This window comes from Varroa destructor, unplaced genomic scaffold (assembly GCF_002443255.2).
Source record: "Varroa destructor unplaced genomic scaffold, Vdes_3.0 BEIS01000004.1, whole genome shotgun sequence".
In the NCBI taxonomy this organism is placed as follows: Eukaryota; Metazoa; Arthropoda; class Arachnida; order Mesostigmata; family Varroidae; genus Varroa; species Varroa destructor.
In genome coordinates this window covers 50,793,989-50,816,674 of record NW_019211457.1, presented here as the reverse complement: position 1 = coordinate 50,816,674, position 22,686 = coordinate 50,793,989, and the positions used below count along the sequence as shown (strand labels likewise).

Genomic DNA, 22,686 nt, shown 5'->3' with positions numbered 1-22,686 from the left:
CTGAGCGGACCACCAACTAGGCTCACAGCGTATTTTGCTAGACCTCGAGCTGGCCTTGAGCAGCAGCGTAACTGTCATTGGCGAACTTTCGAAAGATTCAATGGAGATCCGGTGCGCATTTTTGATGAACGCAAGATAATACCGAAAACTAGCGAAAGGTCGCGACACCGCGATCTTGTAAGAGTGGTATCAAATTAGTTATCATTAATAGTCGCATTAGTTAGAAAGTAGTAAAATAGTTATTGCAACTGAATGTTCTACTATATATATATGTGTTGATGGCATAAGATGGAGTTATAGTTGCTATCTTCTCTACTGTGGCCATCGCTCGTGTTATGAAGCGATCTCTAAATAGCGTTATAAAAGTAATAAATGGGCATTATGGACGACCATACCTAAACAACGACTACAAGTTGGCCCGGACGGCGTCAGGCTGTACTGGTCCGTTTACTTGGCAACGGTAGTTTGAGTTCGAAGCCAACGGTCACGCTTGACGAGCTATCGGCGCTGAGTCGGCTTCCTTTCGTTGGGCAAGCCGTCCGCCAGTTTGAACCCCGGCACAAACCCGACAACAAGACCGCTCGCCAATCGGACTGTATTTGGATCTGTCAGCAGACGGCCAATGGCACAGCTGCAACAGGCTGCCGCTGCAACCGCTAGGTTCAATGGAGCGTGCACACTCGGAGGACCGAGTATTTCTGCACCATGTTTTGCTCACGATTTCAACCGTCTATACACATAACGTGCATTGTCATAGCATCAGACGTTCGTGCATATCTATTATGTGAAACTAACAAATATATGTATGCTTGAATACAAGAGTGTACAGCAGTAGGACGAACAGCGCGTAAGCGTCTTACGAAGGAACAACAACAGCACGCGCGTGTCCTATATGTACACTTGATCTGTGTCAAGGATCTTCTTAACAGTTGGATACGGCTAGTGGGGTAAAAGGGGATGAAGAAACCCGAAGTGGCCCCGTAAATTAGCCTTCTTTATAATCCACGTCTTGTTGGAAGTAGTACGCCGTACGAGCAGCGGCTCTAGATTATAATGATGCATATATGTGCTCGAATGCCTTGTCGTACTCTAACTGTAGCTGCGATCATGATCGCCTAGTAAGCAAGCGGAAACACTTGTCAGGCCAAGTTAGGCGAACCTGACCCACCTTCGGGAAGCAGCCACAAGTGACTCTCGAATAAGACCACTTCGGGACCACACACACACGCTCATATACGCAAGTGACTTCTCTTGTCCTCTGGCGCGCTGTCAGCGAATAGGTGGAGTGAACATAGATGCGTGTTAGAAAAATAAGAGCGTGAAAAGCAAGACCTCAAATGCACTAGAGTTTCTTCCCATGTTCCTTTAACCCACGACAGCGCTAAAAGTGAGAGTTAGATGGCGAAGGTCGAAACGGACAAGAAGCGAGGGAAAACAAAAAAGAAAAGCGAAAATCAGCAGAATTGCACTGGGTAGAGTAGGGCACGATCAGCGATGGATGTTCGCGTGTTGCCGGCGCCGTCCGATGGCGTTCTTTGTTGGTACTGTCATCGCCGCCGGTCCTACCGTATTCCTCTGATTTTCACTCGCTTTCCACGCTTTCATTTGCTGATTACCTCTTCGCTAAACGCAGGACATTCCTCCGACAGAGCGCGAACGGATGGACAATCGAACAGACGAATGAGAGAAAGAATTCAAAGCTCAATTTCCACTCGACGTGTTCGCGCGCCGTCGTCAGGACCACCACCCCTCCATAGCATTTCGCTTAACTGTCCAGGGTCATTAATAACCGAATCGGATGGACTCATTGGCAAAGATAGTTCACATACGGACTACCGGCCGAACACCGCCTACGATAGATTGGCACTCAACGCCTACTACTAATCTCGATTCATGCGTAAGGCACAAGCGACTCGCACAGTTAGCCTACTACAGAATACCAAGGCTTAAAGCCAACCGACCAGACAACTTCCACCTACGCATCAAACCGACTAGGACCACACATGCTGGCCAACAGCGCGCTGAAGCAAGGGGCTACGAAGCACCTTTTAACCCCCCACCTGAGCCAATAGTCGATTCGGATATTGTGCGGCGCACCCCTTTTGGAATGCCTGGTTCGCTCGCGGCTATACGCTCTCTGCAACAATCTGCAACAGCAACGAAGCCTAGTGAACAAAATAGAGCTAAGCTGGCTGTGCGACTGATTCGGTAGCTTCCTCGCGAACACTCCTATGTTACCCTCGTATATGTATATATACATACATACATATATACTCCTCACACATTGACTGACTATTCACTGGCTATACAGCGGCTTCATCGACCACCAGCGTGAATAACCGACCTGCTGCCAGAGCTTAACCCCCGTCGCCCCATTCCCGCCTCGCTTCCATTAGCTGAGATACAGAGGGAGAAGTGGGAAGGAAGAGAATTTAGAAGACAGCGTCAACTTTGAGAGAAACGTGAAGTAAAAGAGAGCAACCGACAAACTGTGAAGCCTTGAAACAGAGATAAGAGCAGCAGCGGCAGCAGCGGCCACGTTACGGACGATAAAGAGGTCGAGAAAGAGGAGAGATTTAAGCACAAATTGAGTCTCAGAGGGTGATGAAGGGTTAGCAGGTTTACGCGGTGGGTTGTGCTACTACTAATGCCCTCGTTGCACTTTAACCCACGTTCTCCCTGCCCCGATTTTCCTCTATAGGCCCAGTAATTTCTCAAAAGAGCAGCAGCAGCAGCGACGACGAAGACAACGATGAATTGAAAATAAGTGAAATATTTGTTGTTAGTTCAAGTGCTCAGAGCAGCAGGAGTAACGTTATTGAACGAAAAGCGATTGAGATAGCGAGAGGACATGAACGAATAGTGAAAACGGCGACAGGCCGAAGGACAGAACGAGGCTTGAAACTGGTGATGTCGATTCGCAACACGATGCTTCATCGCAAATTAGGAAACTGCTGCCGAGGACAATCAGGTGCACAGACATTATTCGTTGAATTGCGGAACCTTGAGCCAGCCAGTTGGTTTTTGCCTGCAGCATTTTCCGACAAGTTGTGTTTCGTAGATGGGACGAATCAATAGAACAAGTTAAAGTTCCAACCGTTCGTTTCGTCGAGCTCACTTCATGCGAGTATCATTCTGCGTTCGGCTTCACAGACACACGCATAGAATCGGATAAACCGGAGATTCGTGGCTGTATATTTTGTCGCGATAGTAAAAACATGGGGATTCGTTTTCTTTCAGCACATTAAGTTTGCGCCTTAATTTTCAAGACAGACGGGCTTCCCTCACTCTGTTTCGTGATCTGAAATCCCGCCACTGCTGCTGCTGCTAGAACAACTGGTCAGTAGAGATCAGCTAGGGCAATTCTAAATGAGGATAGCCTCTATTGACCATTAACAATGAACGGTCAAATAAGCGGCACCACTTGCCGGCCAGCTGGTGACCATCGATTGCTTAGGTAGGTTAAATTTGTTAAATTCCCCGAGAGATGTGTAGCGTTTAGTCATTCCACGGCCGGCCAATTTTCTCCAATTGCCCACTAAAAAGACATCGTGTATATTGCGCAACGGACGCGCGCGCTTGCCATAGTGCAACTGCCGAGAGCACTCGACAATCTGTAAGACAGTCTGAGTGCGGATACTTAGACAAACTCTTATCGAGAAAACTCAGGGGCAACCACACCAAAAGCCTTACCAGCAGAAGATTGACAGAACCAGCCTGCTTGGAGGCCTATTACGCTCAAGGACTGCCGTCGTCGCAATCGTCTACGCGCAGAGTTCTTCCTACATGTAGCTTAGGGGCACCGTGAAATGACAACACAAAAGCCGGCTTCAATTGCCCTCGTACTGTTCCTTTAAGAGCTTCCTTTACGATAGATCCTAGCTATACGGGGCGAATAATTCTGCGATCCGTCATAAAGGTTAGGCTTGTGCGTCTCGTTTCGCTGTCGCGACTGGCCTACTTTTTTCGCCTGTTTAGCGAGAGATTTCGCTTGATCGAGTGTAGTTACCAGGATGCCTGGCGACGACAGTGCGAGATTACCTTTTGCTCTATCGGTAAGTGAACTACTATTATTTTTGCCTGGATTCGCTCGCTTGAGTGCTACCAATCGACTAGTAGTAGTAGTATATATTGTCGCTAAACTATATCCAACTAACAACAACTAGAAGAAAGTTCATGAAAGTAAGCCACCGCTGCCTCGTGCAACGGGAAACGTCGACGAAATGCAAAAGAAAAATGATGATGATGGAGCTTCCAGTGAACATTTAAACAATGTATTCCATTCAGCCAGACTTTTCCGGACAAGCCGACGACAACGACGAGAAATCAAGCAACGACCGATCTTCGAAACGCCTATTTCAGGCATGCAGACGCCTGACCAAATAGTATCAGAATAAGTAGCTGCTGCTGCTGCTACTTGTCAACTAGGCGTGAGCACGCAGAAGAACATGCGAGACGAAGCAGAAGGGACGGCGAAAGCGAAAACAAATTTGACTTGACGAACCACGGAAGTAATATGCCAGGCGAAGCATATAACATCCGCTGGCGGGACCAGCCAGCTAAATACGCTCAAAATCCGATAGCAAAGCAGGCTACGGAGTCTCTGCTGCGTGATTCGCCCTCGCCACCTCGACTACGAGCACCGATCAGGCCTCGACTTGCAGCAGCAGCAGCTAGTCATGTTCATCTCGTATTTCGACCACTGGCCGACGGCTTGCGAAATTGGTAAAAACGTTTGTGGATTTCGAGTAGCGGCGGGGGGCAGTAAGGGCAACAGCAACCGTGGGCCAAAAAAAAACAAATCTATGCAAGATCGAGATGCGCGATATGAGATTTGCTTTTTCTGCTATTCCAGGCTGTGCCACCAGCTACCATCGCTCCCGACCATCATCGTCGCTGTATATACTACACATAACGGTAGCGAAGCCAGCGAGTAAGCTAGAGGCTAACAGGCAATTGCCGTCGCTGCTACGACCGCTGCTTTCACTTCTACTGCTGTTGCCGTCGCCGCATCTCGGCTCCCAACAACAGAGTCCACTACCAGCGGTCGACGGCTCAAACCGAAGAAAACCGCTATAGCACGATGAACTGGTCGATACTCTTTTGCATGTGGTCCCTCTGGGGACGAGGAACAGCGGTAGTGAAGCCAGCAGCCGTAGCAGTAGTGGTGGTGATAGCAGACGAATGTGAGCCCAGCCGGTCGCGAGCTCTCGTGGTCGAGAAGACCCACGGTCGCCGGCGGCGCAGCAGCCATGCTCTGGGCGCGTGCTGTCAGGTCAAGCCCGCAGCTATTACATAGCTGCTAGTAGCAAGCATGAATCGTCGACTGTGCCTATGTGAGTTGACCCAGAGGCAAGCTGCCAGCCGGCGGCAGCTACTGACTGGCTGGCCCGGCAAGCGATTCACTGTTCGCGGAGAACGAAAACTTAGATCGGCTAGACGAGTCAAAGAAACGAAACACTTCGATACCCAATTACTTTATACCTCTATACTGCGGAGACCTGGCGCGCTGGTCTTTCGTACCGAATGCGCACTTCGCAACGCAAATTTACACACATCACAGATTCAGACACACACGCTCTTATTTGAGTACGCATATGTGTATATGACTGTATATCTGTGAGGAGATGTGCAAGATGCACATCTTGGGAAGGAAAGGCGCATTGCACATCTAGTCCGTGTCCCGCTTCAAATAGAGAGCAAAGAAGCGTGAGTGAGTCCTCTTGGTGCCGATTGGCGGGCTCCGATAACCAATATGTGGGAGGAGCAGGATTGCTAGTTTGAGGCGGAAGCAAACTGGCTAAAGGCGAGAACGAAAAGGAAAAGAAGACGCCAAACAAAAAGGCGAAAGGAAGGCCTGAAGAAGAAGACGGCGGATACGAGACTGAGAGATGATATCTGGTGGACGCTGTCTTAAGGATCACAAGAATATCACTACGAGATGGTTGTCCTGCCTTACTCGCTAGCAAGAAGAAAGGCATCCAACTAGCAACAGCAACCAGCGGCCAGGCGAAGATAGACAGAAACTAGAGAGGAAAACGACGAAGATGGAGTTATGAAAACCTGATCGCTACTCCTTCATCTCCAACTCATTCCTGCCAATCTGTACGATGGCAGGGGGCAATTATCTATGGTGCAGCTGTGGGAACAGCAGTAGTGGCAGGAATGGCGGAACTCGAAGAGGGCGGAAGTGGCAACGGATCTTACTTCTTTTGCTTCATTGACGCGTTGTCGTCATCACTATTAACATTATCGCCTACATGAACGTGCATTGTGAAATTATGAAACGGCCCTCTCGGGCTGCTTGCGACATTGGTGGATAGGTGACCAGCCAGTTTGCATCACCGGAACAACGCATTCTCTTCGCTAACTCTCCGGCTTATGGTGACCATGAATCTTTTCTAATGGCCACCATAGCAACATGAACATCAGCAACTAGCGCGCAACAGCCACTATCGAGAGGCAGTTATGAAGGCTAACACAAAACAGATAGCCTTTTTTTGGGCATAGAATCCTAGAGCAGTCAGTAGTACTGTAGGGCTGGCCTATACTTTATGTTTTAGGTACCATGCATAAAAATCTTCGAATCTACTGCTTTTCGCTGTTTTACCCGGAAGAGAGCTACTGGGAATAATCAATTCTCTTTATCTTGCCAATGTCCGCAAAACTGCAGTCCCTCTTCGTTTTACTTGAACCATATGATGAGGCAGAGCTATTGAGATATCAAAAACAGGGAGCAAAACTTTGAATTTCTTGTGACGACCACAAATCACAACGTTTTCATAGACTAGGCGAACGGAGTCCCAGACGGCTGTCACATCGACGGTGACACACGTCATTGCTGTCGACGACAACAAGCGGGGCAAGCAAAGCTGGATGCAAAACAATCTCCGGATGCGTTTTAGCGCACAGGCACTACACAGAGCAAAGGCGAGAGGGGTTTCTGTGCAGTGGTTCCGTAACGAAGTTCACCAGTGCATCACTTACTCATGATGCTACTGCTTCGACTACGGCTAGCGCGCCTTTCTCCATAGCTGTCACTCACTCCTTTTTCCGTTGAACTTCCTTGCTATATCCCTTGCGCAAACGTCTTCTCTCCCTATCTTCCTCTGTCTTCGGAGCATCTACTCCTCTAAGATACTCAAAGCGAACTGGCTACTGTTGCTCGTTCATCATCGATGAGCTCGCCTTGAATCTTGCGCATCCGAAACTCCACTTTGAGATTTTCCCGAACTTGTTTGACTCCTGATGGTGAGTATCGCGACAGCAACAACCCTACCGCTCAACGGGGATAAGCAGACCCCAGCCACGCCCGATCAGGCCAGATGAAGTTGGCTGAACATCGCCTCAATTCAATATATTCTGACTCATGCCGTGCGTCCGCCTAAAAGGCAGCGCAAAATCCTGGCCTAGTTCTACCAGTTACTGCTTCCAAATCTTCTAAATGGGCCTTAGATGCAATGTTGAAAAGAGAGCCGTCGTGATAGGTGAACAGGAAGACTTATAAAAATCTATAAGTCCATGCTATATGTTCATGGTAATATATACAGTGAATGCAGTTGCTAAAACAAGGTGACGGATATTTATAAATAATAACTTAGGAGATTATAGAAATAGGTGTGTCTCACTTTAAGTAACTAGACCAAAGCACGTAATGAAAAATACCCTCGCAATAGGTACCTGCTTCTCGTATACGCACGATGAAGTGTGATGAAGCCTAAAGAAACTGACCAGATGAAGCTTGTCCTTCAAGGAAGACGTGCAAAGGCGATACAAGTGCAATGTTACCCAAGTACACCACCCGCCCGATGGCCACCTTCCCAGGACACTCAAGAAGACCAGGTCGCTTTCGTTGCTTTTTCCAGCACTCGTATGATGGGATTCATCTCAGTGGACAACCTGTCTATCAATGAGAACAACGCGATAGGCTAGTACACACTCACCCAGCGCCTTTCGCCTGAACTGCCACTTCGAGGTGGCAGATAGAGTACCCCAGAATAGGCACTTTCCAACTGAAGGAGATACACCATCTTAGTTCTAGCCTTAGCTTACCGCTCTAGCCCGGGAAACATATGGACTATCCACCGTTCTTAGTGTAGTGGATTAAGTATGCCACTTTTAGTTCACTTCAAACAGTGCCTACTATTAGGGCTGTTATATTTATATGGCATAGGACAGGGGACAGGGTGTTCAAAGCAGTTGTCAACCCTTTACTCAAAGTACTCTAATTACCACCAGTCACTGTTCACATCTGAATGTCTTAGTCGTTCCAGGATCAAAGTAAAAAAAAAAACCAAGAATTCTTAAGCTTGACTATAACCCAGGATTTAAATCAAATAGTCCAAGCACCAAGCGTTGGATCGTTTGCTGCTTCAATTAGAAGAGAACAGCTAAATAATGAAATACTGACGTTATATAATAAGCAGTCAGATCGTTGATCTATGCGTGATTCGCGGAGCATGCAAAGTGATTGATGGACGCAATTGTTGGTTAAATTAAGGTGCTTCAGTTACGCTGTGTCGTGATAGAACAGTGCACTGAAAAACATTTCAAAAATTACATGTTAGTGAGCTGGAAATAAAATAGCGGGCACGATCTCGTGGGGGTGAAGCCAAGATGAGGCGCATCGTCTATGGAGGCTTTGCTTGTCATATCCTGCGCTGATGTCCTGACGTGCGGATGATAGGTTGCAGGTGCTGCCATGCTTGCTCAGTTGTCTGTTTGATCTTGGATGAAAAGTCGAATTGCAGCTGCCGGTGTGCGTCTCAGCGACTTCACTCCTACTTTTACGTTTTATAGAACGTTTTCGATTGCTAATTGCTTATGTACTACACAAGTTATATTAAAAGTAATAAGAAGCTCACTAAAGATTTCTGTGTTTGATGAAGAAAGAGAAAACGTGTCAAAGAGACAGCCGGAATGAGGTGAGTAACTCACTTGTATGAGGGTTATAAACTGGCGTTGACGCAGAGGAACCACCGGAGCCTCGTCCCGAAGACTCCAGCTTGGGGTTCTGTGCATTCATTTTCACTGAAATCGTGCGAAAAAACCCGGAACAAACCAACATATGTCGCCGATGAGATCTCGTTATTAAACGCAATCGAATGAGATGAACTAAGAGAGAGTGATCTTTACATCGTCATTCTTCGCCGATCTTAAAACCGCTTCGTTAGTCAAAGCGATAACTTAATAAACTACGACTCAACTTAACTCACTTCCTAGAGCATAATACTAATCGCAATAGTAAGTATACTGTTCGAATTCAGTCAGAGACGGAAATAGATGTATTGTATATGTACGCGACGAGAGAAATAACAAGGTGGACTTTCTATGTAGAGCAACATTTCTGTTCGTACAACACAACGAGACGGAAATCAGCGATCTTCAATATGTTGGCTTAGAAAACTTCTATGAGACATCTTTAAGCAATGCTGTTTCATTTCAATACTGTGTAGGGTGCAGAGTGAACTAGGTAAAAAAAAACTGTTTTGGCGGTGTCGAAGCGGTGCTATATCATGAGCTTTACCTCTCTGCATTCGGTCGCTTGGCGGTCGCTCGCTCCGTACAAATCATTACGTCGCAGCTCTTGGCCACCGTTTTTTTTTTTTAGCAACCATTACCTCAAAAGCAGTTAGCTTTAAACAAATAGTCTGCGTTTGTAACAAAAATAATCGCGCTACAATTTGAAATCCTAAATATGATATGTGTCCAATTTCTAGCCGGAACGCCTCCTCTTACTGTACGTGAATTCTAATTTTGCGAAAAATCAATGACGGAAAATGACGAGCTGTATAAATCTCGTCAAAAAAGTTCATTTCAAGTACATAGAAGATACCCTCTGGCAGGTATGCCCTATATAAAAAAAAAATCAGTAGAATCCAACCGACTTAGCACGCTGGATTCTGCTGAATAAAGTGTTCTCGCTGGAAATAGCTCCATCCGGGCAGAACTGCCTGGGGTGGCTCCGATATGGGAAAAATGGGGAACGAATCGGGCCTTTTATTGGGAATCGATACGTCCGGATGGATTCAGGACAACGAAGCCCGTACTATCTATAAAGTGAGATGACGCTGTTTCCAAAAAATGCGTCTTGTGTCCGATTTTTTGAATAGCTGTCTCTGGTAATAATAATAATAACAGCATGCCGAGGCCACATGAAACATATACTCCTTCAAAGTAAATTTTGTGTTACCCCATATTATTATGTCTAGACCGCAATACGTTCAAAGGTTCTCACATTTTTCAAAGTTCCGTTTTCTAGAAGCACGTAAAATTATAGCTGCAGTTGTCCAAGGGCTGGCTGGCCAGTGATTCATTAATGACCGATGCTTGAAGCTAAATCTTCGCTGGGTTCTTTTGTCCTTTTTGAAAACGCGCCTTAGCTGTTGGCGTGAATATAAACAACTGCTGTCACTATACCACGTTTCTGCGAGCGTATAATACATTTCAAAAAAGCGTCTCGGTTCTTTCGTAGTAACGTAATGACGCAAGAACAATTATCGAACCTAGTTTAGCGATAATGGAAGCTAACAAATAAGCTGGGTTTTTAGGTTAATCTCACTCTTGTTTTCTGGCCTAGATCTAGCAATCGCCGGGCTTGCCGATTCGATCCCGTCGCTTAGATCAAATTAAAAAAAGTTAGTCTTCTGCAAGGGTTTCGACTGAGGAAAAGCCCTCCTTAACCGATCGATCTCTGAGCCGAATCGCGTCCGAGCCCGCACATCAGACAAATGAACATTGTATACATTAGCGAGATCATAAGATAAACCGTTTGATATTTTGTTACGAGAATATACCAATGTGTAAAACTGTTCTGTTGTCAGAGATACTGCGCGGCCTCTGATCGAAGAGCCAACCGGGTTGGCTAGCCAGCGGATCAAAACATAGTCAATCACGCGACTTACTGACACACAGAGTTCGATTGCGAACGGGTGCAATAATCATATTAGCTATGAGTTACTAATGGGAATCTATGGGTCGGACATCGGATCAGCCGCTCCTAGCCGCGCCCCGAAGAAGGGCGGTGCCCAGTTTCCTTCGGAACATAAAGATCTAAAACGACTCGGAAGAAAGCAAATGTAACCCGATTCTCAGTCTGATTGCTGGGTCCTTTTAAATTAGATGAAGCAACAGATCTTTTTGACTGGCCTCATACGTACCCATTTCCTAATTCTTCTTACTTTTTGTCGTCTTTCAATAATCGCCCGACTCTTCATGGCAACAGACCCGAAGAAGCCAGGTCCGTCACCAGTGCCTGCTACTATGCCATCGATAATGGTCATTGTTAACACCTTCCACAAGTGAAGTGAGAGGTCATCGCACAAGTGTACCCCCGCCAGGCACAGTTACTACCACAGCCCGGGCTGATAAAAGAACAGCGACAACGAACAAACGCGAACGAACGCGTCTACCCCTCCCTTTCTTAGCCCTCTCCCTCTGTCTCTGAGGCTTTCGCTTTTCATGTCGGCCAGCCGTCGAACTATGCGCGGCTCCGTCTGTCTTCACAGGTCGCCCAAGTATTATCGAGATTTATAGTGATATGTGTTAGCGCCCGGGTCCACACGGACACTTACGGACACATGCAAACAAATACGGCTTCGTTCACCCCCGTGGGCAGGCAGCCTGAAGTTATACACTCAGAGACCCGCCCGAGAAGGAGCCGAAGCAAAAGTGAAAGGCACCGACCGTTATCCTGTATTCGCAGCGTTGGTCCATCTTTTCCTGCTGGCTCATACACATGGACAGCAAAGGTATAGAACGGCCGTTCGGACCGTGATGACACCCATTTGGAATCAATATGTGGGAGTTGAGGACCCGCCTTCCCACCTACTCAGAATCTAGCCGCAGCGACATCCCCTCATTCTGCCGAGCGTCCTGTGGGACATAGCGCAGTCCACGTGGACAAGAAACTCAGAAGGGCATGGCAGTTGGAAGGCGCTTAAGAGACTGAACACCGAATTGGGTACAGCTCTGTAGGAGAAGACATGATGTAGGACACATGTACACGACGTAAGTGCTGAATCAAGATTTTCAATGAGCCTTTCGGTTCAGTTTGGCGTTTGCAATCACAAGGCCTTTGGCGTAGCTCTGTCTTTGTATATCTCTTTTTTTTTTTTGCTGTGTGCCTGTCTTTTCCCCTTCCCCGTTCTTGATGTTAGACGCTTCCAAAGAAAACAACGACCACTCCCATCTTCGAGCTCCGCATCGTAAGGGGGGCGCTGGTCGAGAAGCGAAAATGATGAACGCGGATAAGAGATAACAAGCAATCGAAATGTAAATAAACAAAATTATAGATTTTTGAGCACTGAACTGGTAGCAAGGGCAATCTACTGCTGTCCCCAATACGCGCGCGTGGCAACTGCAAGAACACAGATCTACTAGAGCAAAAGTATTGGAGAACCGGAGTGGTTTTGACTATATAGATAGATAATAGGCGCATTCGTATTGAGTATCTGACTACTCAGTGTGATGGAGCGGATAAGTTGGAATTGGTGCAAAATCGCAGAAAATTCAATGATTCAAAACAAAATCAATCAAATACTGATTTCGGGCCTTATAGTGACTTAGTTGTAATGCAAGTCTTAAACACAGATTCGACATACGACCCAAGAGACTACGATACATAACGCGCCAATGGGTACGTAGAGACATAGAAGTAATTTTGAATGTCCAGATTGCTCCCTGCCGTCTTGATGTCTAGCCTTATTTTCGCGCAAAAAGGTACGATATGTTAAGAACACAATAAGTTTAAAAAGAAAGCACACTGAAGGACCAGAGGCCGAAAACAAAATACAACTCATTGTTATTTACTTATAGGTCATATAAACATGTTATTTCGGCAACTTTTCCACCCAGTAGCTTGCCTTTGTTATTGTTCCGAACGGGCCTAATAAAGGAATGTATTCTTTCTGGCCTGTGTAGGTACAAACCTTAGTAGCACGTAGGTGCCGTTAAACCAGTCTCACCATTTTGCAATGAACGCTTGTATTCGAGTAAATCAGCATCACTGAATATACCAACGCATAGATCTGGCAAACATATAGCTGGATTACTTTTGGTAGGCTGTAAGGCCAACGGATCTTAGCTATCTGCAACTGAAGGGCTAATTTCATTAGGCAGCGATCGTTTCCGGCGACAGCGTGAGTGGCTTCATAACCGTCGTAGCATAGCTCGCAATCAGGACCAGACCGAATATCATGAACATCGAACGAACGCATCAGCATGATTCCGGATCAGCTGCGCGTCAATAGACGTCTCTCCTAAACAACATTTAAGGGGAATCCGCATTCTAAACGAGAAACACATAAGGTCAACTTTTTGACATGTTGAAATACTTAAAGAAGAAATTCAACGGAAAAACAGTACTGCGTTGGGATGATTTTCAACTTGATTTGTAATACATACTGAATATCTCCTGTGTAAACATTAAGTAACTCGGATAAAGCAAATCAAAAATGGGACTGAAGTAAGCTTAGAGAGAGGGAAGAAGACCTTAAGGTGAGACAAAAGATTTACTGTTAGGAATCTGACAAATTAAGCTTTTGGGCCTCGTTACCCAGTTTTTCTTAACGAGGAGCCCCAAATTAAAATGCAACCTATATGCTACTTTCAATGATCGTATATCTATTTTGTTCCACATAAATCACTCCGATTCTTCACGGCGGATAACGACACAGTTCTCCGTAGAATACATCTTAAAAGGTCGTTGCGTAAGGCATAGCAACGGATACAACAGCATTCATGGGAAACGTTTCAAATCTTTTGTTCACTACACTGAAAGGCAGATCTCCTATGAGATCTGCCTTTAGTGTAGAGGATCAGCGCAAGTGTCATTAAAGTCCACCTCCCATTAAGCCAAGTCAAGCCGTACTCAGCAGGCCACCACAGTCTATACTTCGTACTTATAAGAGCTACTATGTAGCAATCGACGCTGCCGCTTATCGAAGCGATGATACTCGATATGTGGGAACGGGAATCTGTACATGAGTCCCCTCTCGTGAACGACCACATTTCCACAACGGCAACCGATGATAACGGCATCAGCTCCGATCAGCCCTCATTGTCATTGGCTACATCATCACGAAAATCGTCAATTCTAGTAGTATTGACTCTACTCCCGATACAGCGCACAGCAGCAGCAGCAGCAGAAGTAAAAAGGAACATCTCACGACGCGGTATGGTACGGGCGATGACGTGTTAGCGGATTTCGATTTGACCCCGGAGGATCCCACTGCTTGGTAGGTCGATCACATCAACCAGGGGAGTTGCGAATCAACGGCGCCTACAACGTCGACGAATCCTCGTGTCGACTACTTCCTCCCCCGCACAAAGGAAAGGTGGTGAGATGGTTCCTTGTGGGCGGATCCGCTGCCCGATCACACTCTCCAATGCACGATACTGCAAGCGAGCGGGCGGGCAGGCAGGTCAGCGCACGAAGCAACAGCAGCAGCAGCAGCAGCAGTTGATTACCTTCACGACTTTGGGATGACACTTCAGTAGCACCAGCGAGGTCCCAATTCATTCAATAGCACTTTTTTCGCCCATTCCATTCTTCATAAAGCATTGCACACCAAATCTAAACTTAAACATCTTCAAACCACTGGCAAGTAACTTCCGCCTACTGCCATTATCATGACTGATACCGCGCCAGTGCAGAAATACCCTCCGCTAATATGGCATTATGGACCATGCTTATTTATGTATATAAGCATTGCCCATACGTGGACGTATATTCACAAAGAAAAGTGCTCAATCGAGTGATAAGTGGAAAGAACTAATATAAAAACTGATTTCAAATTTTCGGAGAAAACAATCGACTGCGTGCTTAGTTTTCATTGGCATTAACAGTTATTACACAATTACCGAGGCTTGCAAAGGAGGGGTTGAGAACGGAGCTCATTTGCATCAAAGGCTTATAGGCTCTAAAGTTAAAGGGCTAAAATGACATCGGGAGCCTGTTTTCCGTTCTGCTATATAGCCTCCTCGGAGACGACGACCTCTGTGGAGGCTATGCAGTATGCTATGTTCGTTTCTGCTTTGTCTCATTATCACCAAACGAGAATACAAAAAAGTTAGAATATACATGCAAATTGACGGAAATGGAGGCTATAAAAACAAGGTAGGATGAGATGATAAAAAGGCGGCAAATAACAAAATCATCATTTATTGTTCAGCTGTCGATTCAACAAAACGCGTCAAAATGACTAGGTCAGCAAGGATCGCATCTCGACAGGCCATAAGACGGTTCGTCCACCCCCGCAAATCCCATACTAACTCTAGCTGGAACCCGGGATGCTTTAAGCAGAACTTGTCAAAGAATAGCCTGCGCTCAAGTGACGGCAAACTCGTCTTGCAAGATTCCTGGATTGAGCTAAAGGAAAGCCTTGGAGACAAGCAGCCAAAAAACCACTAAGCTCATCAGAGAATCTCGTCTACTTTTCGCCAAACGTTGATCCGGTTTGCCCTATCCGTCTGTGTGGGGGTCGGGCAGAGGGGATAGTTCACACAGTCACACCATCCGCCTCGGTTAGAAAACAACGAATACCGGCATACTAAGCAGGCATTAGATTCCTTCGAGGCAAGTGTATCTCCTGACTGCGAAGTCCCCGTTGAGCTAGAGGCCAGTAGGATTTATAGCGAAAACAAAATAAGAAAATGTGTAAGACGGGAATCGAAGGACGGTGGTAATATTTAGGAATAACAGATCCTCACAGTCAATTTCACACGCCCAGTTTTTCCGAATTGTCTAAATGTCCTTAAATCCAAAGAGGATAAGACGTCATCATAGCATACTTTAAAGAAGTTTGCATTGTAGAGACGTCTGTCATCATGGAATATGCCTTTGTGCTGAACTCCGAAGTGATACCGACCTCGATTGAGCAGTGTTTTCTAGGTAGCTTGATTCTATTACAGATGAGCACTGATCCCGTTTCTGTTTGTGATTATCTTAAAAGGGTGTTTAGGCCTGCCATTGGCAAGCTAAGGTAGTGTTACCCTACATTGATTCCTCCCCGCAATCGTTCTACTGTTTATATCAATGGTAGTAAGTTGAAACAAGGCCAATAGGCTTTAAAATTGAAATAGTTCTTTCTTGCGCCGCTAGTCATGCAATAGAACATAATACACGGCTCGCTAGGATAGAGCACATCGATCGATTCGAGATTAGTTACTTGTCGGCGTTCCTTCCTTTGTCGCTGTTAATGCAACGCTATAGCTTGAAGCGAGAGTGCTATTGTTATTATCGCTATTCGTATCGTCTGCATCGTTATACAATGTGTCACATATTATAGCATATTGTATAATCTAGCTTCATGATTAAATTTGTGTTAGTAAGCCATGTGCAAAATTCGAAACTTCTGCGCGGGATCGCAATAGAGGTGTGACAGTGGCTGGTAACAACACCCGCAGAGTATGCCTATAGACAGATACGCACTGTCCATGTGAATGTAAACAAAAGTGTACAAATACTTGGCAAACACGTACGATGCTACACAATTGGCGTGTGGTGCTCAATGTGTCACATCTGACTGATTCTAGTTGCTCACGAGCAGGAACCGCCCTGGACCCTTTTCCCTCCCTCTGTTTTATATATCGATAGCTAGCCGTACAATGGTACGCTCTTGTATAATAATTATCATCATACACTGGTAAAATTTGTGTTTCTACGCTTAATCGTGCACGTATACACAATGCATGGGAGGTACGTTGTATCGATGATACGTTATGGTTCGTTGTCGTATTAAGATACTTGATCGCGCCCTGCAAGCGTGCCTTACGAGGGATGCATTTAGGTTTGTGCAGTTCGAACGACACCAATAAGCGATATTATTGTTAAATCATCACCGCATTCGTTACCAGCGTCCCAACGGGGTAGAAAGAACGAGAAACAGGAACAGAGTGCATTTTTGCTCGAGACTCTTAGAAACCGGAGTTCGGAGAGTCCCGTTCAGGGACTCACCCATTTGTTCCATTTTTGGCCAACCACCTTGATTCTTGACTGCTCCACGGCGAACGCGCTCCACTGCCGTCTGTATTGGCACAGTTGTCACGGTAACCGCGCTGCTCACATAATGAAGCTACGACTAGCTAACTGACTGGGCTGCTGAAGCTATCCGTCCCGAATTAAACTAAGGACAATTGAGCATAAAGGCCGAAGAAGATCAACAATGGGTCACACAGCAGTCTGATATCGGTGTTCTGTGTAAAATTCTTCCAGGTCAACTTTACCTCTCTTTCTCTACAGGAATGTCTTTACGGGATTTATTTATTTAAAAAACGATGTTACTGTAATTCCATTAGCGGTTTGTTTTGAGAGAGCAAACCGTATCAAGTGGTCGTTAGGACGCCTTCTATGCATGTACCCTAGACGGTATCGCTCGGCAGACCATCAAGATTGAATGTAGTGAGAATTATTTGGGCGGAAAAAGAATGAATCCGTAGCAAATGTCGGGTCTCCAGGTCATCGACGGGAATGGTACTAACAGGCCACAATATTGAGTTCTGCAGCTTTTCAGATTTAAATAGATCTCTAACGCCTTAGACGAGGCACAAAAACAAATCTTCGCTGGCCAGTAATTTCAATACAAAATTATTATAATAGACCTAAGTCATACCGTGATATCAAAAGCGATATTGTACAAAATTTTTTGCAAGATACTGATTTTATAATCATAGTTACGGTGAGATCCGCAAAATCCCGCCCTGATCTCAATCTGAGTCAAACAATCGACATATGGAAACCCTGTTGATTAACAGAAAATAGTTTCTCATATATCTAACGATGCGTTTCGGCGTCGTAAAAGTCTCGTCCTAAACCAGCCAGTTCTATCGTTGAGGAAACAAATGCATTGATATACAGATCGATGCTTGCATAGTATATATATATATATATAATAGTACTAATAATACACAATACAGTTGGTATCAGTTACTGTTACAATCGCTCCAAATCGGTAGAAAAGGATAGAAAGCGATTTTTCTTTAACTCTTAAAATGTGAATTTCCCAAATTCGTAATTTGGGGTATTCCCTCTATCCCCATTCCGTATCATCCGGATCAATATATCTATATACGTAAAGATAGTATGGTCAACCAGCAGAAAGGAAAAAACGCAAAAGTATCAAGGAACAATCACTGGCCAGTCAAATAAGATCGCTTGGAAATTTCACACGTTTAATCGTAGATAGCTTCACATTCAAACTGAATCAGCGTGCAGTTTTTAATGTGAAGGTTGCCTCACCTTCTACTTTCTAATGATAACATACGTGATGACACTGCCGCTGGATAGGTATTACTAAACTACTGTAGAAGGAAAGATCTTTGAACTGGGGCCTAGTATTTATTCTCTATGTGATGGCTGCAATCAGTATGGCAACTTAGTTTGGCATGCTCCGAACCCACCTTTGCACCATCTCTGTCACGCCCGAATCGTGGGCCCATATTTGGTGCACTGCCTTTTTAAGTTGTGAGATGTTCGTGATTTCCTGTCCGCCTTTTCCGGATCGTCCTTTAACGTAATAGCACATGTTTTCGATCGGAATAGGGTCGGTTGAACTTTCAGGCCATAACTAAAGCTCACTACCTTAGGTTGTGAACACCTTAAAACCACACTTTTCCATATAACATGTACATAATTTCCGTTCGACAATGACCCTCGTACTCGGGGCAGTATTTTCGTCTAATTTATCTCAATGTATATTCGTTTCCTTTCTATAAGCATGTTGACGAACGGTAGGGCTATTGCATCGTGGATTGAAGTCGCGGCGCACGTCTCTATTTTGTCCGTATGTTCGGTCAGCCGGATTAAAGAGTACCCACGAGATCTTCGGCCAGAGCGCCTGCAGGCGCGTTTACTATTACCATCCAAAATCACAAAATAGGATTCATCTGAAGAATAAATCTTATCCTAGATTTCAACTGTCCCACATGGGAATTATTTAGCCTACTTAAAGAAGCATATTTATATAGAAAGCCTGGTTTGCAGCAATTGAAACGATTCATTTTAGACCATTCTTATGAATATTAACTGTACATTTCGATCCTCTATGACGCAGTTGAGGCACCGTTAGAAATCAAGCATTTTTCTATTTTGATCCTTTCCTCTTTACCCTGAGGACTACGTTATCCTCTGCATATTTCGAAATTCTTCCGCGTTCACTTTCTCGTATCGATCTAGCTATTAGGGTCTGCTGCTCTTCCATGAAATATTTTCGTAATCTTATTACGAGTTTACTGATGGTCACAAAAGTAAGAAAATCGCTTTAAAACTACTTGTGGTTATGACCACTTTACTATCATCAAATAGATGGGATTAAGAGTAATTGCCAAACGATAATTGATAAATTATCTCGTTTTCGATTTTTGTTCCCTCATGGACGGAAGAAGACGAAATGAGCTACACATGTTGTAGAATAGAGCTATTGCAGCACACTTCTTAGTGCTTTTCTTCCATAGGAGCTTAAAAATACCTTTTGATAATTTTTATCATATGTGCTATAAGTAGTACAAAGAGGCAGCTTTCATACGAGCGTTTATATTGTTATTATAGTTGCGGAGGTGCATAGCGTCTCCGATTCTACAGTGTTCTAAATGGCCATATGTGACTGTAAACGTTTCAGTGCAGATCAAGTATAGGAGAAAAAGATATCGCCTATCTTAATCAGACTAACCGCCGTAACTTAGTGATCTTATAAGTTTGGTAAAATCAATTCCAATCATTTCCTGCTAATTAAAAGAAGCACAAAATATCAACCTTAACTGAGGGGAGAAATCAATCACTACGCATAAGATATACGCGCCAAACCCCTTAGCTTTCGCGTAACAGGCTAAATGTTGTGTATGATCAACTATGATAGACCGGTAAATATAGAAAATGTAGACATTTCGATATACCATTTTTAGCTACGGGTATTTTTTTAGGATGTACTGAATTCTTTCATTTAAATGATACTTGCAATCTAGTAACGAGATTTGAAATTAACTACGCCAGCATGTTCAAAGTGCTGAAATTTTAAGTGTCCGTTCATCCCATTAGATTTAACTGAGATACATGAGCTGGATGGCTGGCATTGGTCCGCTGAGCTTAGTTTCGCCACGAAATAAATTTGGAGAGTACTTCACTGAAATACTACAAGGGCCGCTGTCTGATACATTCTATCCCGAAGAATTAAAAGACTTAACGACGATGAGATGTGAGTAACCTATCGTTGCTTGCAAGTCATTTGGACAAAGCTGGCATAAGACGCGTCTGCAATAAAGCGAGCGCGTTGATCCACAGCTCCTCAACTTTACATTGTATAGAGAATGACTCTCAGGCAAAATGCATACATGGAGATACATTTCTGTCCTAATCCAATCTAACTGTGAGAGGTAGAACCTGCCCGGCGATTTAAGCGCACGCTGTTGATGCTCAGTCCATGATGACCCTAATTGGCCTTTGTCTGCATTTCTACGGTCGATTTCCTTCTTGTGTGTACGGCGCGTGCAGTGTCAGATCACTTGAAAGGAGAGAGTGACCTCAGCTGTTGAGGATCAACGAGGATTAGGATCCAACACCCATCCCCTTCATCCCGAGACGGGAGAGCTAAAGACGCCTAACGTCACGCCTGCTGGTATAGCAATAGGCTGTTGCTGCGTTGCTTCTCAGCTTATCTTTACCGTTAACTGTAGCGAAAGACAGGGGGCAACAAAAGAGAGAAAAAAAAAATAGCAACATCTTATGGTATCTCTGAAGTTAGGACCAGACATGAGTGGCAAAGAAAGCTAGGTAGCGACTGTAACTGCTTACAGGGAAAAAGTGGCCATTAGAAGAAATTGGCATTACGCAGATAGCACCACACAAAGATCGAGGAACTCATCATCTTTGCTGCTTCGTCCTACAACCGATTCGTTGACGATTTATGATCGATACTAACGAGGATACTAGTCAGGATGTTTATATTGGGAAAGCAAATAGACAGCCGAATGAGTGGAGTGCTGGCTCCAGCTTGAGCTGGTCCTAATTCGTGCTTTTTAATATTGGCAAGTCTGAAGTACCGAACAATAGTGGATGTATCCGTATCGCCAAATCTTCGATTGTGTCTCCAGGCCAAAACGAGTGTCTCATTCTCTTTCTCTGTCTGTCTGTCTCCCTCATTCTCTAAATCTTTGGTTGCCTTCCACCGGTCAGCGTTGTGAAACTGTCTCAGCGTGTCGTCTGCAGGAGGACTCCATACCAATCTGATCTATTTCTTAGTCGCTGTTCACAGTATATATATGGGCGATTATCCAGTACCATTGGCGTTAGCATTCCGGTTGCTGGCGAGAGAGACTGGTCGGCACTGAACCGAGGGGTGTCATTATTTTGGGTACTCATTGATCGAATTGGCACCCTGACACCCCTTCGACGACAGTCGACAGTCGGTGTAATGAAATCGCGAAAAGCTGCGTTAGACCTTGAGTACTCATCTTAGTAGGTACAACTTTCCAAGCAAGTCAAATCATCTTAATCTTAGGAGGGTATGAGTCTGTTCCACAGGCGGAGTCTTCACACAGTTTGCATTGTCGATGCCCTCGGCTAGTCAATGAAGTGCTTGTTTGTGCGGCTGTTATGAATGACATTCGATATCACCAGTGACTACACTCTTTTCATAAATTAAGCGACATTATTTACCATCGTGGTGGCATCCCTATAGCCATGGAATAGACAACGATCTGTTTTCGATATCCTTATACATTGATTTTTGAAGGCGTGTGTCCTAAACTACTAGAGTTAGCTTAATAACGGTTTACTACCTTTTTGGATATGGCTGATCTTTCGTGAGGAAATTCCATTCATTCTGCCATTGATGCACTCTGGTGCGTACGAAAAACCGCTTCATATGCCTTTGCGTTTCTTATCGGCTCCATCGTACCGACTTGTTTCATATGACAGTATCAACAGCACACGATCATGATTATCGTCTAACCGTCGTCATCTGGCCTTACGCCGCTCCCATTGAATGGGCGCTGACATCCGGGAGCGGCGACCGTCAACGCGGGCTTTTGGAGTGGAGCGGAGCGCAGCGCAGTGGAGTGTCTGACAATAGTCGAGAAGCGCCAAAGACGCACGGACTGATAGCCATGATAGCAAAGACTACCACTTCAACAACTAATAGAACGACTACAACCAGTCAGCAATAATCACATCGAACCTGTACTACTGCACAAAACGATGTTCTCTGTGATCCCCAGCGTGCTCGTTCTATGAATAGGCATTCATTCATCCATTGGCCTATCTTTATTTAAGCGTACGAGTGTCTATGTGTGCACGCATCAAACCGCGCAGAACTGGTCACCTCGATTTACTGGTACTGCAGATCGAGCCTTGGTAGCTCCAACACCAGGGAGACGTCCTGCACCTCGCGAGCAGCTAACAAATCCAGAATCCCAGAAGAAAAGGCCGTGCAGTCGCTCGACGATTAGACAGGGATCCAACAGACCGACCGACCCACGGGCAGACAAGTCGTCCAAAAAGATCCGTTGACGTAACGGTAAATTAAATGTGCCGTTTCATCCCCCCCCCCCCCCAGATGGCAAATCGAGAAATAAGGATAGGAGGTGGTTAACGGTGTACACTGACGAGTGAAGCACTGGCGCTCCAAAGCGCTCTAGTCCCTTTTGTTTCGTTGGGCCCAACCAACTGAGCGAACGACTCACCAGACGCTCGTC

The 22,686-nt window shown here is 45.2% G+C and overlaps 2 protein-coding genes across 7 annotated transcripts in view; one reads left to right on the top strand and one right to left on the bottom strand.

The window, feature by feature from the left end:
* Window positions 1-22,686, top strand: part of LOC111250027 (uridine phosphorylase 2-like) — a 90,582-nt gene that overhangs the window by 46,683 nt on the left and 21,213 nt on the right. The window lies entirely within an intron of this gene.
* Window positions 1-22,686, bottom strand: part of onecut (homeobox protein onecut) — a 74,700-nt gene that overhangs the window by 46,789 nt on the left and 5,225 nt on the right. For 4 of the 6 annotated variants that reach the window (XR_015326584.1, XM_086987315.1, XM_022801615.2 and 1 more), the window contains exon 2: window positions 8,938-9,030. The exons of 1 other annotated variant lie outside the window; for it this stretch is intronic. Coding sequence is in view for 4 of the 5 variants with exons in the window: in XM_086987315.1 (XP_086843441.1) it covers window positions 8,938-9,030 (93 nt within the window). In the remaining variant the exon portion in view is untranslated. Of the gene's footprint in view, window positions 1-8,937; window positions 9,031-17,943; window positions 18,506-22,686 lie in introns of those variants that run through there. One more of the 6 variants, XM_086987316.1, reaches the window with a different exon arrangement.